General features: G+C 38.4%; 1 protein-coding gene across 2 annotated transcripts in view; it reads right to left on the bottom strand.

Moving 5' to 3' along the window:
• LOC126485107 (aromatic-L-amino-acid decarboxylase) overlaps positions 1-17405 on the bottom strand; it is a 217293-nt gene that overhangs the window by 53001 nt on the left and 146887 nt on the right. For both annotated transcript variants that reach the window (XM_050108733.1, XM_050108734.1), the window contains exon 6: positions 15836-15965. In XM_050108733.1, the coding sequence (XP_049964690.1) occupies positions 15836-15965 (130 nt within the window). The remainder of the gene's footprint in view (positions 1-15835; positions 15966-17405) is intronic.

Genomic DNA, 17405 nt, shown 5'->3' with positions numbered 1-17405 from the left:
GCAAAATGATTATACAGAACGAATGTACAATGTCCCGTAAAACAGTCTAACTCACTACAACATTACAAGATCTTCGGAAAAACAAACAATTAATGGGAGGAGTTTTATTGCTACTATGAGACTTTCGGCAAACATTACCGGTAATTCCAAAATCGGCAGCTGTAGAAGAAATAAACGGAAGGTTAAAGAGATTAATATTTTGGAACAAGTTTGAAAATTTTTTTGAAATAAAATATGCATGCAGTAATGACAGGAGATACAAAAGCCCAAATATTTGGAGAAAATTTATTGAAAACGAAGTGGTATTTACCCTCCTGACTTGTACTCTGGCAAGATTATTGCAACACAAGAATTATACAATGTGGTAGAAACAGAGGAACAACTTTTTGATAAAGTGTATCTCTCGACAGAAATAAACTACCTAAATGAAGTCTGGTAGTGTGAGCGAACAATTTTAACACAAAGGAATGACGTTGTAGAACAAATAAATCAGCAAATACAGTTGATTCCAGGAGCAGAAACAATACATAAATTGATGAAGAAACAAGTGTCAACTTTCCACCCGTATGTTTAAACTCATTGAATGCGTTTGGTTTGCCTCTGCATGCACTGAAACTGAAAGTTGGATCGCCGGTAATACTATTACGAGATATTAATTCACCCAAATTATGTAATGGCACAAGACTGTGTGCCTAACAACTACTTCATAATATTGTTGAAGCAATAATTGTAACTGGTAAACAAAAAAAGAAAATCGGTGTTCATACCAAGAATCTCAGGGATATCTACTCAAACACCATTTTCTTTTAAAAGATTACAATTTCCTGTGAAATTAGCTTATAGTATGACATTCAATAAGGCTCAGGGCCAAACATTTCATTAATGCAAAATTAATTTGAAGGAATCTCACATGGTCAGCTCTACATTACATTTGCACGTGTCAGACAAGCAGAAAATATATATATGTGTATGCGCCATACAATCAAACCGCAAATAATGTATATAAGAATGTAATTTAATGTAAAGGCTTAAAGAAAAGAAAAAGAAAGAAAAGAAAAAAGAAAAAACGAATAAGTCTTTCAGTGCAGTTTTTTTTGTTCACTATTACATTTATAAAACTCTTGACAGAAACTAGTTTGTTTGCGTGGCCATCCTTCGCACAGCAAGCACAGTAATACTTCAAAATAAACCGCCTTTTCTTGCTGCAACTTTATTTTTCCCAGGTGCGTTTCCCCTTTTTCTTGCTCGAAGCCATCAGTAGTGTCTATAATAAAATCACAGTGTCCGAAGAAATAGCTATATCGAGTGCGAAAAGAATAATTGTACACCACAAAATAGAGGGAGAAATATTGTGAACAGTGTGAAGAAGTTCAGAATACAAAACTGTGCTTACGTGTCGGTAATGAAGTTGTTATATGATCTCCAGACCAGATGACAGGATATGCAGATCACAGCAAAAGCTTAAGTAATTACTTATTTACATAAAAAATTGCAACGTTAACTGTTTGATGATCTAAAAATAACAAAACTGTATCGTTATGGATACCACTGATGATGCCTTCGAGCAAGAAAAAGGCGAAACGCGCCTGGGAAAAATAAGTTGTAGCAAGAAAAGGCGGTTTTATTGACGAAAAAAGTACTACTGACAGAAAATTAGAACCCTAGCGAAGCAGGTTATTACCGGCTATTACGCAAGAAAAAGTTCTCAGTAAGCCCTTCAAAAATTATTGTATCTTTGAACACAAACTTCGAGAAATCCAGTCTTGTATACTGATATTTGTGATTATAATACTTTATCCTCACAGAATTAAAAATGAATAAATAAAAATTCTTTTATACTGTAATTATTTTACATGGTCATAAGAACAGGCCGATCGTATTGCAATGTGTGCAATGATTAATGAAACACACACAAATTAGAATAAAGATTCGTTATCTCGAAGTTTATTACTATAAGTTAATTACTATAGATGGCATGCCCTTTCCCTTCTGAACCAGCTTGCCAGACAGTTATCGGAAGACCTACACTTTAATGCAGACAGTGAAACTTAGCATTTTTCACAAATACAAATCATCGTTGGAGTTGAAGGAAGCGTTATCTGACAGAAAAAAATCCTAGGTCCAGCTGAGCAGACGCTCGGGTTTTAGTCGGACATCCCCTTCGTAAACCTTTCATCACCGAGTCAGACGGTCATGTAAGGATGAATTGTCTGTATAACTGCAAGAAGGGAAGGAGCAAACTAAATGAAACTTGTCTGATTAACGGGACATGTCTAGTTATTTCGGTGATTACAAAAGCGAATCAAATTTACTGAAAAGTATGTAGTACGAGACCAATTATCGCTATGATATTGCACCCCTTCTTGCCTTGATCTCTGCACGGATTCCACTGAGAAGCGTATCATATGCAGCTGTATTCTCTAATGAGGCAGACTGGACCATGACTGTTATAACTGGCCTTGATATGCTGGTGTGACGGAGTTGGCATCCGAGCTGGTCACACACATGTTGTACCGGAGACAGGTCTCTGGATCTTGCTGGCTACAGGAGTACCTCAGCATCACGCTGACGGTTCGCACACACAGGTATCAAGTGTGGACGAGTATCTACTTGCTGAAAAATGTGACTACGGCACTGTCACACGAGAGACTGCAAGTCCGTGACGTACCATGGCGCCATCAGATTTCCCTTAATCACAACCAGCCGAGACCTGAAGACATAGCCGATGGCTCCTCACATAACATCCTACTCGTCGACGATGATCATTTGGGGTAGTGCAGAACTGAGATTCTTTGCTGAACACAATGCGTGTCACCATTCCAAATGCAACTGTTTATGTTGAGTTAACGGCAGCCTACGCAAGGGACACTAATTCCTTAGTCGGCTGCTGCTAATCTCCGGCCAATGGTACGGTATGACACAATGTTTCAGGGAATCCACTACTTGTTTTTGATGATATGCACAGATGTCTAAAGGTTACGATGTGCTTGATGCATGGCGGTCCTCCCTTGTGGTCATACGTGGTCGGCAGGATCCTTGACGATGTGTACGTTTGCTCTCACGTTCTCAAGCAGTCTAACACTGGGCCACTGTAGCATCCAAATGCCCCAGAGATCTGAACCTTTCACGATTCGACCAGTCGGTCAAATCGAGACCCGAAATGAGATCCCTTTCAAACAGTGTCTGTTGCTGATAACACTATCTTACAAAAGAACGCGGCATCTCACGTCATTCAGTGTTATCACTAATCTTCGACGCTTTTACGCCCGTTATATACCATACTACGCTTGGTAACAGCACTGAACACGAACACCGCTAATGAACTGTGGTGGCTGTTCTACTTGTCACAGAGAATTGCAACTCGAATCAGTTACGTACCCGCCGATGATGTGCACGGACAAAAAGTTCCGTTGACATCTGACCTTTTATACTGGGTCTTTGTCAGGCAGATACGTAAGGGAAAAACCGTAATTCAGAACTGACTTAGCGAAAAATGCAGTTTTAAGACTCCAGACGACGACGATTATGACATAGCAAAGTAAAAAAAAAACTGCGTAACATGGATACACCTTGCAAAATGACATCAATAACACAGAACAAGGACTGAATTACGCCCTGTTTGTATTCCTACGACTTGGCTGTCACTTTAATGATAACTTACTCGAGCAGAACCTGATAGCATTCCGCTTAGAAGGAAACAGTGGAGCAAATCTAATGCTAATCTTCGTTTCTCCCTTTCTCAGACGTAAACATGTTGCTGCTGCTGCTGCTGCACTGACGCACGTCCATAGCCGGCCTCGTCGAGTAACTCATACAAATTCATAAGTACATTCTGCTGTCTGATCGACAAGTTAAGGATCAAGGTTCTTCAGTAACTTCGGTCTATTTCTGTTTTTGGTACTGATCTGTCTGCATCATATTTCTGTAAAGGAGACATTTCCTGTATTTCTCTGTCTCTCACATATAGTTCGTGCGAAGTTCGGCAGTGATCACCATTTCCATTTCTGCGACATCCCGCAATATTTCTTAAGCCCTTTGTCACCGATTAAATGCCTCTATCATCTTAAGTTATTATTATTGCTACGCATATTTACAGATAAACTAAACGTAGTACTTTTCACTTTGAAACACGTATGTAACGTAGCAGCGATGGTGAGGCACGTTAAAATCTTTGACCAGAGAGCCTATTATCGTGGTTAGTCTGCGCTTGACCGCGCGAGTGTTGCGAGCAGTACAGTAGTAGTCGTCGTGGAGTACGCGAGTAGCAGTAGGCCAGTGCACTCTGTCGGTAGTAGCACCCCAGTGCGGTTGTGTGATGTAGTCTGTCGGCAGTAGTGGTCTAGTCCTGTCACGGTCGCGAGCGGGACGCAGTCGGCGAGCGTCGACATGGCATTCTGGTCAAGATGCTGAATGAGGTATATTGTTAATTAAGGTAATCATCAGATAATGTAAAGTTTATTTATTGTAATTAATTTCCAACAAGTGCCCCAATAATAATTTTGATTTCAAAGCAATTTTTACAAAAAAAATTTTATTTAATTGAACTAACGATTTCGTTCCACTTCCCTTAAAGAAAAGGTTCAGTTAAATTTCAAAAAAAAAATATATTATTTGCAATGCAGTTCCTCCAAGCCGTGCGCAACAATAAGAGCAGAAATTTGACAAGCAGTTTCAATGAGGTAAGAATTTAATTCTGATTGTTTTGCACAGGGCCAAAGACCGATATTTCGGTTTAATTGAATTATCATTATCACTGAGATTTTCTTATCACTGAATTGTTTTTCATTATTTTTGTGGGAACTTATACTTGGGTCAGATTGCGATTCTCATTTTTTATTGTCATTAAATTTAATTGCTAGGGAGGTTATGCCTCTTGGCTCCCATTCATTTATTATTTCTGTCTTTAAAATTTCAGTGGAGAGGTTACACTTAGTGCAATGTCCATAAGCATTCTTAAATAATATTGTCGTATTTAAATTTTTGTGGGGAGGTTACACTTGGCGACACCCAGTCCAGGATCGAATTTCGTTGAGAATCTTTTGAACAACAGTCAGATATCTGCTCTTATTTGCTTAGATATAATTAGGATTTTGCGCAACGCTTTTACTAATTTTGTGACTTTCTTTCCACAGATCAACGGCAATTCGTTGCTCTGTTGTATTTGTGTGTTGCCTTTGCATTGTGCTTATTGTTTTGTGAAAAATTTTGACTATTGTAAAAATGCCGCGAAAGACTGAATAGTGTATCGCGAGGTATTATGAATGAAATTACCGACTCAAACAACTTTGCCGATAGGACATGTGACACGCAGTGTAATGATGACAATCCTGCGTTCACTAACAATCAGTGCATTCCAAGCACTAATGATGACTTTTGTCTTAATGATGAACAAACGAACTCGGTTATGTCCTCTGTTGATTTGACGACAATTGATGACGCAGAACGCTCTATTGTAATGAGCGCTGCCGAGCTTAACACACCCGATTTGGAAAATTCAAGTAACGTACGGACAAATTTGTCTAATGAAAATGAACAGGATGCACAAAGAAGGACGGATTTATTTAATTCCGAAATAATGTGACAGTGTACATCCGACTGATAAACGTTTTTGTAAATTACAGAATGACCAAATGGTCACGCAAAACGCGACACTTGCAAATACACCGTCAAACGGTACAGAGAATGTAGTAGATAATGTTACATTGGGTCAAATTATGGCAATATTGCTACAAATTGTTGAACAGCACAAACAGCGGAAGGAAATGATGGATGATGGTTTCAAACAACTTAATGAACAGTATAAACAACTTAATGAAAAACTTGATGAGCAGAACAAACGACTGGAAGAAGAGAACAAACAATTTAGAGAACGGAACAAACAATTTTCTGAAAGTATTAAACAGCCGAGAGAAAACAAACAAGCTAGCGAACAGATTACAGGTGTTACCATGCAATGCCAGGACATTAAAGAACAATTACGTGTGAATACTAAGACTTGTGCTAATAACAGTAATGAAAAAGTTGGCACTGTTGCACAAGAATTAAATAGTACACGTGTAAGCACAACAGAATTACATAAAGACGAGATTAATGCAGTCACTGAACAATGTTCAGCAAACGAAACACAGAAACACGAAATTAATGCAGTCACTGAACAATGCCCTAAAAACGCAGTACAGATACACGACGAGTTTAATTTCGAGTCACTGGAAGTTTTACACACTCCGAATACGGAAATTGTTAATAAAAGTGAACGTCAGAACAACCAAATTGACGAAAGTATTAAAGTAACAGAATAAACAATTATTTCAGTCACCAATACGTCACAGAACCCGCCACGTTGCGAACATTTGTCTGACTCACGCAGCGCGTATCATGTGAGCAATTTACAGAGACTACGAGACGTAAAATCCGAAAAGCCACGGGACTTAAAATCTGAAAAGCTATGCAACTGGAAATCCGAAATGACACAGACAAACAGACTTTCACACAAACCTGAACGTGTTCTCAAATTCAGTGACGAGAGCGTTGATAATAAGCAATTTGTATTTGTAAGAAAATGTAAGGAATTTAATAATGACAGCGTACAGGTACACGCTTTGCACTGTATACGACAATTTGTTTTTGTACCTTCACCGCTATTGCCTGTAATGCAGAAGCTAGCTTTGAACCTAATGCGACAATTTGCTATTGCATTTACAACAGCATTGCCTATAATGCAGAAATTAGAATTAGCAAGAATACAGCGATTTGCTTTTGGAATTTTACCGCTATTGCCTGTAACGCAAAAGCTAAAATTTATTTGCAGTGCGTAAATGACCTCAGGGGATTCAATACGCTTTAATGAATATGTGCCGTAGCGGGCATAGGGCCCCGAGCTGGAGTAGTGCTGTTTCATCTTTAGTTTTCTGCACTGCTGCCTTCTCTTCTACTATCCTATATATCTATCCAAACAGCTCTTTAACTATTGCTCTATCTAGAATTAAGAAACATTGTAATGAAAACCCGATATGACAAATCTTTTACCGAATGTGACAATTTTCAGTAGGCACTACCGCCGTAACTTTAATAACAGATAAAATCGTAATCATCAGTATGTATAAAATTTTGAGCAATCGGAACCACATTTTTGTAACAATAGATGTTTTTCACCGCAACAGCATGAAAGTCAACCGGTTAGCATACCTAACCAACAATGGAATGCACAAGGTCAACCAAACTTTAATGTTTCGCCGCGTGCACGTATAGTCCCAGATCCAACAAATAGTAATGCACGGCAGCAAGGAAACAACTACGTATAGAAAACACAGTATTTGAATTCTTATCGCAATGCACCGTATAGAGGTGATTATCATGACCAACGTAAAAATAATGAGCACAATTTTCAGCGTACATTTAATAACAGTCGATCTTTTCAGCAGCAAGAACATCAGCAACAACACATTATCATGAATGATCCAGACAATAGGTGTCATCGATAGCGTAATACGTCAGTAAGAAATAACAGAACAGTTCATATAGTGGATATGCCACAACATTCTCCCGTAAATAATAACACGTACGATAGATTTTAACCAGATACAGCACAGATTGCATATTACAGTGACGCAAACATTACTTTTGACACGCAGAATTTTGTTCACGAGAATGTTATTTGAAACATGCTTTGTTGAATGCTCCATTTTTATCGCACCCAGATCTTACCAGAAATTTTTCCATTGCCACCGACAGTTCCAACACCGCTTTAGGCGTACATATTTTCCAGGAAATTGAAGAAGATGGGTCTACAGCAATCAAAAACATCGCATTTGCAAGCCGCATTCTGTCACCTGCTGAGCGAAATTATTCCGTTACAGAACTGGAAACATTATGTGTTGTATGGGCTTTTACGAGATTTTGGCACAATCTTTATGGCAGACATACCACCGTTTACACAGACCACAGAGCGATACAATTTTTACTTTCGGCTAAATTCACTCACGACAGATTAAGCAGATGGAAACTTTATTTACAGGAATTTAATTTTACAATAGTTCACATTCTCGGCACACAAAATGTTATAGCAGACGCACTATCGCGTTCTCTCGGCAACAATCAGCAAGACGTAGCAACCAACTTCTGCAAAACAAATTTCAGTGTCATGTACATTCAGCAAGTTGCATTTGAAAACTTTATTTCGTCGTCATTACAGGACATAGCGAAACAGCAAAATAAAGACAACGTGTGGAAAGAAATTAAACACCTTTGGCAAGATAGGGGTAATGTTACGATTAGAAACCATTACACTGTGCGCAATGACATTCTGTTTCGCCGCTCTCATCCTGACAGCAACAATTGGTTATTATGCATTCCTGACGAACTGGTCAACAAATTAATCTGGTACACTCATTTAAGTTACGCACATTACGGAGCACGAAAATGTTTTCTTATACTGAGACAGAACTGTTATTTTACCAACATGGAGAAACGGATACGACGAGTTTTAGCGTCTTGTAAAATTTGCCAGAAAGCTAAATCAGACACCACTTCACATATTCCTCCTTTATATCCCATTATACCTGTTAAATTAAGACACATGGCCGCTGTAGACATTTTTGGTCCGATTCCGAGAACTAACAGAGGTTTTTGCTACATCTTTGTCGCTGTTGAGCTCACTTCAAAATTTGTTACTTTCACTCCATTACGCAAAGCTACTGCTAAAACTGTTTCGAAAGCATTTGTAAAACATTTTCTATTTCATGTAGGGCATGTGATGAGAGTAATGTCTGACAATGGATCTCAATTTCGTAGTACCATATGGACACGCATGTTACGAGCTAGAAACATATATCCAAGTACCATGCTTCTTCGAACCCTTGTGAACGGTTAATGAAAGAAATTGGTAAGCTGTGCCGAATATACTGCCACAAAAGACATATTGATTGGGATACACACATACTCTCATTCCAAGATGTAATTAATTCCATTCCAAATGAATCCACTATGCTATCTCCGTCTGTTATACTGAAAAACGTTGAACCACCAAATAAAATTAAAGAATTAGTAAACTTCCCTAAATGTCGTCGCCTACGATACCATGAAATAATTGACATTGCGCTGAACAACATCAAACGTGCCGCAGAGCGCCGGAGAAGACAGCAAAAACAGGTTTGTACACGCCGCGACTTTCACGTTGGACAGAAGATATTAGTACGTACATACTATTTATCCAGCAGAATAAAAGGTAAGTGCAGTAAATTTGAACTTCTATACGCAGGTCCATATCGGATTCGCAGCATCCCTCACCCCAATGTTGTACACGTCGAAACTTTGAGAACCAGAAAATCGAAAGGCAACCACCATTGGTCAAATATTAAACCCTTTATTGAATGAAGACACTGTATGATTCAACACACTATGATGCCATTTACTTATGCAATTATATTCACATAACTAATTACTGATGATTATCGTATTTTTTCTTGGCAAGTGCCCAGCAAGGTAAGGTTAGCAGGTCGCTTTTCTTGTCGTTACACATCAGACCGTGCACATTTTCCATTTTTTTTTCGTGTGTATGATTGTATTCCAGTTTTGTTTATATGCACTGTGAAATAGTTAAGATATAACACACACCAGTTGACTTTGACATTTTTTTTTTGCCCTATGATATCTCAAGATTGTGACTGTTTTACATTTTTTGCTGCTGCATTGTATTATTCTGTGTACATTTTTGCATCTGAACACTGTCAATGTCTTTGACATATTACGTTTTCTGTCATGTTATGCTGTATGGTTAATTATGTTACCATAAACCAGTCATTATTTAGTGGGTATATGATTTAAATGCAAGACATTAATCTCTGTCCATCAATTTCAGAAAGAAATGATGCGTGTAAGAAATAAATCCAACAGAAATGGGAATTTCACCTACGGAATAAACGATAGAAGATGCAATAACTTTATGAGGAAGAGTAAATGGATCAGGATTAACAAGCATTAACAAGAATATACTATAGTCATCGTAGAATAGCAGTCTTAACTAATTTTTTCTTTCAGAATACAAGGTGATTGATGCAGGCTGTCAGACAGAACTACACATCTTAGTTTTAGTGATGAAATATGCTAGAGATAAGGATTAATTGTGTAATGAGTAATGAAGTGATTTTTTGCAGATGATAATGAATGCTGATGAATAATGATGAAGAATATGCTGTTATGAATAATGAAGTTTTTCTTTACAGGTGATGATAATAATGAAGTTATGATAATATGGATAATGAAGTGATTGATAATGAAGTTTTTTCTTAACAGATGAGGATAATGTTGAAGTTATGTATTTATGCTATGTAGTTATTTAAGTATTTGTTGCAGTTTGTTTTGACAGCAGGAGTTACATTGCATAGTAGGATGACGGAAAGTTTTGGAAAGGACAGCTACGGAACACATTTTTATACACATTTCACTACCTGTTAATTCGAAGTTCACCACTTTTCAGCATAGTGTGCGTTTCTTCTTTCAGGTCAATAATCCATTTTGTATTTTTTCCAGGAGAAGCTTTTCATGATACTTACTAAACCTGTTACTTATTATACCTGTTCTAGTACTTGCATTTTTATTTTTTACCCATTTGTGTTTACCATTTATAAATGTGATCATATACTGCCTTGTTACATAACCTTGCTACAGCTGACTCATGACGAATGACGTTAACTATCCTCATTTGCAGCAATAGGTCAAAGCAAATAGTGTTATGCCTCAGCAATTAATTATCGATCCCAACGCAATGCATTGCTAAAAGAGGTATTACCAGTCCCACATAATGTCACTAGTTTATGATAATCTTGAATAATACTGATCAACTCTGAATAGTATGTCACTTCAGTAATGACTTATTAATGATACAAAAAAAATATATATATATATATAAAATAATGCTTTGTAACTGGCTGATAACTGCCACTGTTTATTGTAATGAAACTACTTATAATGCCCGTGATTATTAATGCTATGACTATAATTAACTGATTTTTAATAATGACTTCGTAATGATCTGAATAATACTGAATGATGAACAATGTTTTATTCTATTCAATACTTGCTGGCCAGTGAGTGCCAATAATTAATATCACTCAATGAATTATGTTATTAATTATGCCATTAATTAGCTCATGTTTTCAATGTTGATACTTTGTAACTGGAAAAGAATGCGATTGTTTAATAATGCTTTGTAATTAGGAGAAGGCTAATGATTCTTACTGTATTTTAATGACAAATGATTAATTAACTATATTGAAATGACAAATGATTAATTAACTATGCCATACTTTGTAACTGGAAAGGAATGTGATTGTTTAATAATGTTTTGTAATTAGAAGAAGGCTAATGATTCTTAATTATGCTTTGTAACTGGAAAAGAATGCGATTGTTTAATAATGCTTTGTAATTAGAAGAAGGCTAATGATTCTTAATTATGCTTTGTAACTGGAAAAGAATATGATTCTTACTATATTGAAATGACAAATGATGCTATGCTTTGTAATTAGAAGAAGGCTAATGATTCTTAATTATGCTTTGTAACTGGAAAAGAATGTGATTATTTAATAATGCTTTGTAACTAGGAAAAGAAGGTTATTGATTCTATGTAAAACAATTAATGAACATTTTTCTGTAATACTACATACATGGTACAGAAATGTTCAATAACTGGGCTATGAATGCCGCAAGCTACTAATGAAGAATGGTATGTGACATAATGTCCTTCACCTTATGAGCTAACTACCCTGAATTACTGCAATGTCCATTTGTCCTGTTTATCCTAGTGATCATGGAGCACTATTTTTGGTTTTGCACTAATTCTACGTTGGTGTGCCTTGTAAGAGCGTGGTGTTGACACGACATGCTGTCCACCACCGTGAGCGATGAAGACGTTATTATGGTCCCACTGTTTGGTGTACCTAATGTACTGCCAAAATGAGAACATGGAATATTACTACGACAATTCAGTGTCTTGGCTACGCTGATAAATTCTGATGGGAAAAGAACTTCAAGTTGTGTCACTTGGTGTTGTACTTCTGTGGAAAGATATGGACTTTCAGAACAGCTGTGTGCAATCTAAAGTGCTACAACCATGATGCAATCCTTCCCTTTCCTATCCTAATTCTTGTCACATAGTGAAAATCATTTTTGCTAACATCATTTATGTTCATGGCTATACATTTTTTTCGATTCGCTGAACTCCAGTGCGAGTACACTTATGTCACTTGTCGATATGATTTTTTTTTTGCCATTATGTTTATTTATTGCGAAAATGCTAAAGACATTTTTTTGATTTGTTCTGAAGTACAGTATATGTACACTCTTGTCTTTTATATTGTATATACATTTTTATTTTAATGATATTTTCTGAACTGCAGTGCATGTGCACTCATGTCACTTGTCAACATGATTTTTTTGCCATTCTGTTTATGCTAAAGAATTTTTTCAGTGCCTGTGCACTTTGTTATCTGTCAAATAATTTTTATATACAGTTTTCTGATTTGCTACTATGTTTTGTACTCACATTTTGTCTTTATCTGATATATTTTGTACTTGGTGCATGTGCACCACATTTAATTTATGTACTAAATTTGAATATTCTGTAAATTGTAAAAATTTCTTGCGATGGCAAGTCCAAATGACTCACCATCGCTGCCAAATTTTTGCCCCCCCAGTGGAGGGTTATGAAATACGTATGTAACGTAGCAGCGATGGTGAGGCACGTTAAAATCTTTGACCAGAGAGCCTATTATCGTGGTTAGTCTGCGCTTGACCGCGCGAGTGTTGCGAGCAGTACAGTAGTAGTCGTCGTGGAGTACGCGAGTAGCAGTAGGCCAGTGCAGTCTGTCGGTAGCAGTAGCTCAGTTCAGTTGCGTCCAGCAGTACAGTAGTAGTCGTTGTACAGTACGTGAGTTGCAGTAGGCCAGTGCACTCTGTCGGTAGTAGCAGCCCAGTGCGGTTGTGTGATGTAGTCTGTCGGCAGTAGTGGTCTAGTCCTGTCACGGTCGCGAGCGGGACGCAGTCGGCGAGCGTCGACATGGCATTCTGGTCAAGATGCTGAATGAGGTATATTGTTAATTAAGGTAATCATCAGATAATGTAAAGTTTATTTATTGTAATTAATTTCCAACAAGTGCCCCAATAATAATTTTGATTTCAAAGCAATTTTTACAAAAAAAATTTTATTTAATTGAACTAACGATTTCGTTCCACTTCCCTTAAAGAAAAGGTTCAGTTAAATTTAAAAAAAATATATATATTATTTGCAATGCAGTTCCTCCAAGCCGTGCGCAACAATAAGAGCAGAAATTTGACAAGCAGTTTCAATGAGGTAAGAATTTAATTCTGATTGTTTTGCACAGGGCCAAAGACCGATATTTCGGTTTAATTGAATTATCATTATCACTGAGATTTTCTTATCACTGAATTGTTTTTCATTATTTTTGTGGGAACTTATACTTGGGTCAGATTGCGATTCTCATTTTTTATTGTCATTAAATTTAATTGCTAGGGAGGTTATGCCTCTTGGCTCCCATTCATTTATTATTTCTGTCTTTAAAATTTCAGTGGAGAGGTTACACTTAGTGCAATGTCCATAAGCATTCTTAAATAATATTGTCGTATTTAAATTTTTGTGGGGAGGTTACAACTTCACCGCACAAAGCGCTTATTAATGTGATACTCTTCTTACACCCGTCCAAAAGGAGTGACGAGAATGAAATACGCTGGCGTCCTAAATTAAAGCAACAAACGGAAATTTTGCAAGGCTGCGTTTATTTTGCCACGAAACAGTATAAATAGGTGATAGTAAAGTAGAAACAATGTAAGGAACACAGAAAATAATAACTGATACATGCATAACGGTAGACAAAAAAAAAAAACAAAAAAAAAAATCTCTCTAGTGCATACCAGACATGCTCTATGGTATTGGGAGCGGGAGAGCGAATAGGCAACGCTGAGCGTGCATCATTTTCCGTTTCCAAGAAAACGTCAACGACCTGTTCTCTAAGAGGTCGAACATTATCGTCCATCAGTACGAAGTCTGGGTCCACACCACCTCGCAACAACAGCACACGAGGTCCCAAGATCTCGTCTTGATACCTGAAAGCAGTTAAAACTTGCCGATTCACCCTTACAATTTGATGAAGAGGTAACCGAGTGGTGCACATAATCGAACACACCATCAGGGATCCTCTTAGATATCGGCCTCTTTCCACAATGTTTGGGTCCCCAAATCGTGTTCCACATTCCTTCATATGCGAAGGTTTGGAGAATCACTCTCCAGACCAAATCGGTACTCATCAGTGAAAAGAACATTGGCCTACTGTTTGACGTCCAGGTGGTATGTTGAAGGCTCCACTCTAGACGATGCCTTCTGTGAAGACGCATCAGAGGCACGCATACAGCAGGTCTCCGACAATAAAGGCCACTCTGCCGAAGCCTTCTGTCACCGTTTGCCTCGATACAAGACGTCCAGTGGATGCTGCGATGTCAAATGTCAGTTCCCGTGCAGTACTAAGGTGCTACCGTCGTGCCCTTACAGCCAAATGACACTCCTCTCTTTCTGTTATCACACATGATCGGTCCTTCCATGGACTTCGGGATACTGTTTCGATCTCTATAAATTGACGCCACATGCGAGAAACAACAGAACGATTCACATTAAGCCACCGGCCCACATCAGTTTGCGACTGTCCTGCTTCCATTCTTCTTATGGCCTACCCCGTTTCTCAGGTGCCCTGACTCATCGTTGGCGAGGTTGTCCATTGACCGGAATGCCACCTTCCATACAGAACACGACTGTACGTAAATCTGTTGACAGTTTGTATGATTACACCGTGAATAGAGGTTTCTTGCTTGAATTTCGGACACCAGTGCAGTAGCTATACTCTATTTCTAGTTGGTGTTTCACTGTTTGCCAAATTTAACAGACGAAATTTGTAGCCAAGAGGTCCTATCTATTTTTTCTACGAATATTTGTGAAGTAATAGGTCCTGACATGAAGCTAGACAACAGAATCCGCCGTATACGACATAGAGCTCACTCGATAGTTTAATAACAGTGTGGCAGAGTGCAACTCAAAAACTGACTTCTGTTTCTACAGCTCAGTCTTCGAATTTCAGTTTTTTGTGTCAGCGAGAAGAATGCCTATTTTTAGTCACTACGTAAGCAGAAACTGAACGATGTGGGTCCCAGGCACCTTTCTCACCTGTCTTACATAAATCCATACACACAATGCATTCAGTTTAAAGTAAATGTTATACCATGATCACACTTTTAGCGTACCTACTACTGTGCTGTCTGGCTAGTTTCAGAGAATTCTACACCAAATCCTAAAAATACGTTTTGGTAATAAGTTTCCTTTAATTTACGTCTATGGTCACAAACTTTTGTTAATACATTACCGGTTTCGGTCTATAACGACCATCATCAGATCTGTTTTATACAAAACAAAGTCCTAATGTATTGCAGCCACAGTGGCATCGTCAAATGTTAAATGCAAAATCAGCACCAGCATCGTCAAACATATATAAACAACATCATACGCACGAGTCATGTTGTCAGTAGTGAGTGCTAAAGTTTGTGACCATAGACGTAAACTAAAGAAAACTTATTGTATATACGGGTCACTGTTTTATTCGCGACAATGTCACAGCTTGTGAAACATTTTGGTAATATAAAATAGTTTGCAGTTTCATTCTGCAAGAATAGTATGATCGATTCGTGACTAAGCATAGGTAGACTAATACCATATACTGAAGTACAGGAAAAATAAAGACGAGCAGGAGGCAGAGAAGAATAAAACAGATAGCATACTTACTGGACGCGTAGGCGACGAACTTTGAGATAATCTCGTAGTCACTCCAGTCGGGGTGCTGCTCCTTCACTTCCTGCAGTTTTCGAGCCTTAGCTCCCAGGAGAGCCACAAAAGTTGCTTCACTGGCAGTTCCCTGTTCAGATAAAACGCCAAAATTCATTCCGAGACAGTAGACATAGACCGAAAAAAGCAGAGAAGGAAAAGCAATCGCGATTAGCAAAAGACAACAGAAGTGTTGCTACGAAAGTTTCGCCACTGTTTCCACAGTGAGCTAAATAGCGCTGGTTGAAATATTCTTAGGTCTTCTGTAGTTCTTCACCATAGCTTTCAGACAGATATTTTCTTTTTTAAAAAAAATAGAAGGGAAACTAGACTACTGTTTCACTAACCCTTATTGGACTGCAGGAAGATGATTTAGAAAACCAGGTAAAGCAGTCTCTGACGTGTGTGTTCTCATTTGTCTTCACAACCAACATTATTGACGTCAAACACCTAACGCACGTTTCATTTCAACATAACTCCGTAATTATAATTGCCCGCATTACTATGTAAAGCTTAAATCTGAAGCAAAGCCGTATAATCAGCAAAAAATTCCGTTCGGGGTGAAATTATCGCCAACTTATATAAGAAGTCTTGGAGCCACGTTTTTAATAAACAGGTACTGTAAGCCTCATAGGAAGATTTAATATTTACTCATGAGCAACTGAATTAGAGAGAACGCTACCACTGGCACAATGAATGGAATACTTCGTCACGTGACTGGGATGTCGCCAAATCTTATATTGGCTGTCAGCATGACAGTGTAGGGCAGGGTGGACAAGACGCACAGGATCAGCGCAATTGACCACTAGTGTCCGTCCGCCCCCGGTAGCTGACTGGTCAGCGCGACAGAATATCAATCCTAAGGGCCTGGGTTCGATTCCCGGCTGGGTCGGAGATTTTCTCCGCTCAGGGACTGGGTGTTGTGTTGTCCTAATCATCATCATTTCATCCTCATCGACGCGCAAGCCGCCGAGGTGGCGTCAAATAGAAAGACTTGCACACGGCTAACAGCCTACACGACGGGAGGCCTTAGTCACACTACATTTACATTTATCACGAGTGTCCAACCAAAGGAAATTCCATCGACGAGGTTGTGCAGCTACTAGAACTCTTGGGTGCCACAGTGTCAATGGTGTACTGTGAGCATTTTTATTCGGGGAGGAGCAACCTCCTCACTGGAGTCAATTACCATCGGCAACGAAGAGTTGATATCACAGCTCGCCATCGACTATTGCTGACTGTAACAACGAATAGATGGGTCACAGTACAAAAAATCATTCGTGAAATCAGTGTTGGATAAAACAATGTGTGTCCTACCAACTAAACCGCCCAGACCCATGACGTTTGTTAATTGTACGTAACAGAGTAAACATATTACTATAGACACAGGAACAGTACAGTTGGTTCATTCCATGTAGGCTTTCACGGCCGGCGTCTTTATCAGTAAACTCTTCCGGGCTAAGTTGCCGTGGTCGATCTGTAGAACTTCTTCTCCCTGACGTTTCGTTCTCAACTACGGAGAACATCTTCC

This window comes from Schistocerca serialis, chromosome 6 (genome assembly GCF_023864345.2).
Source record: "Schistocerca serialis cubense isolate TAMUIC-IGC-003099 chromosome 6, iqSchSeri2.2, whole genome shotgun sequence".
NCBI classification, from domain to species: domain Eukaryota; kingdom Metazoa; phylum Arthropoda; class Insecta; order Orthoptera; family Acrididae; genus Schistocerca; species Schistocerca serialis.
The sequence above is the reverse complement of the archived record's forward strand: the minus strand, read 5'-3'. Positions and strand labels throughout refer to the sequence as shown.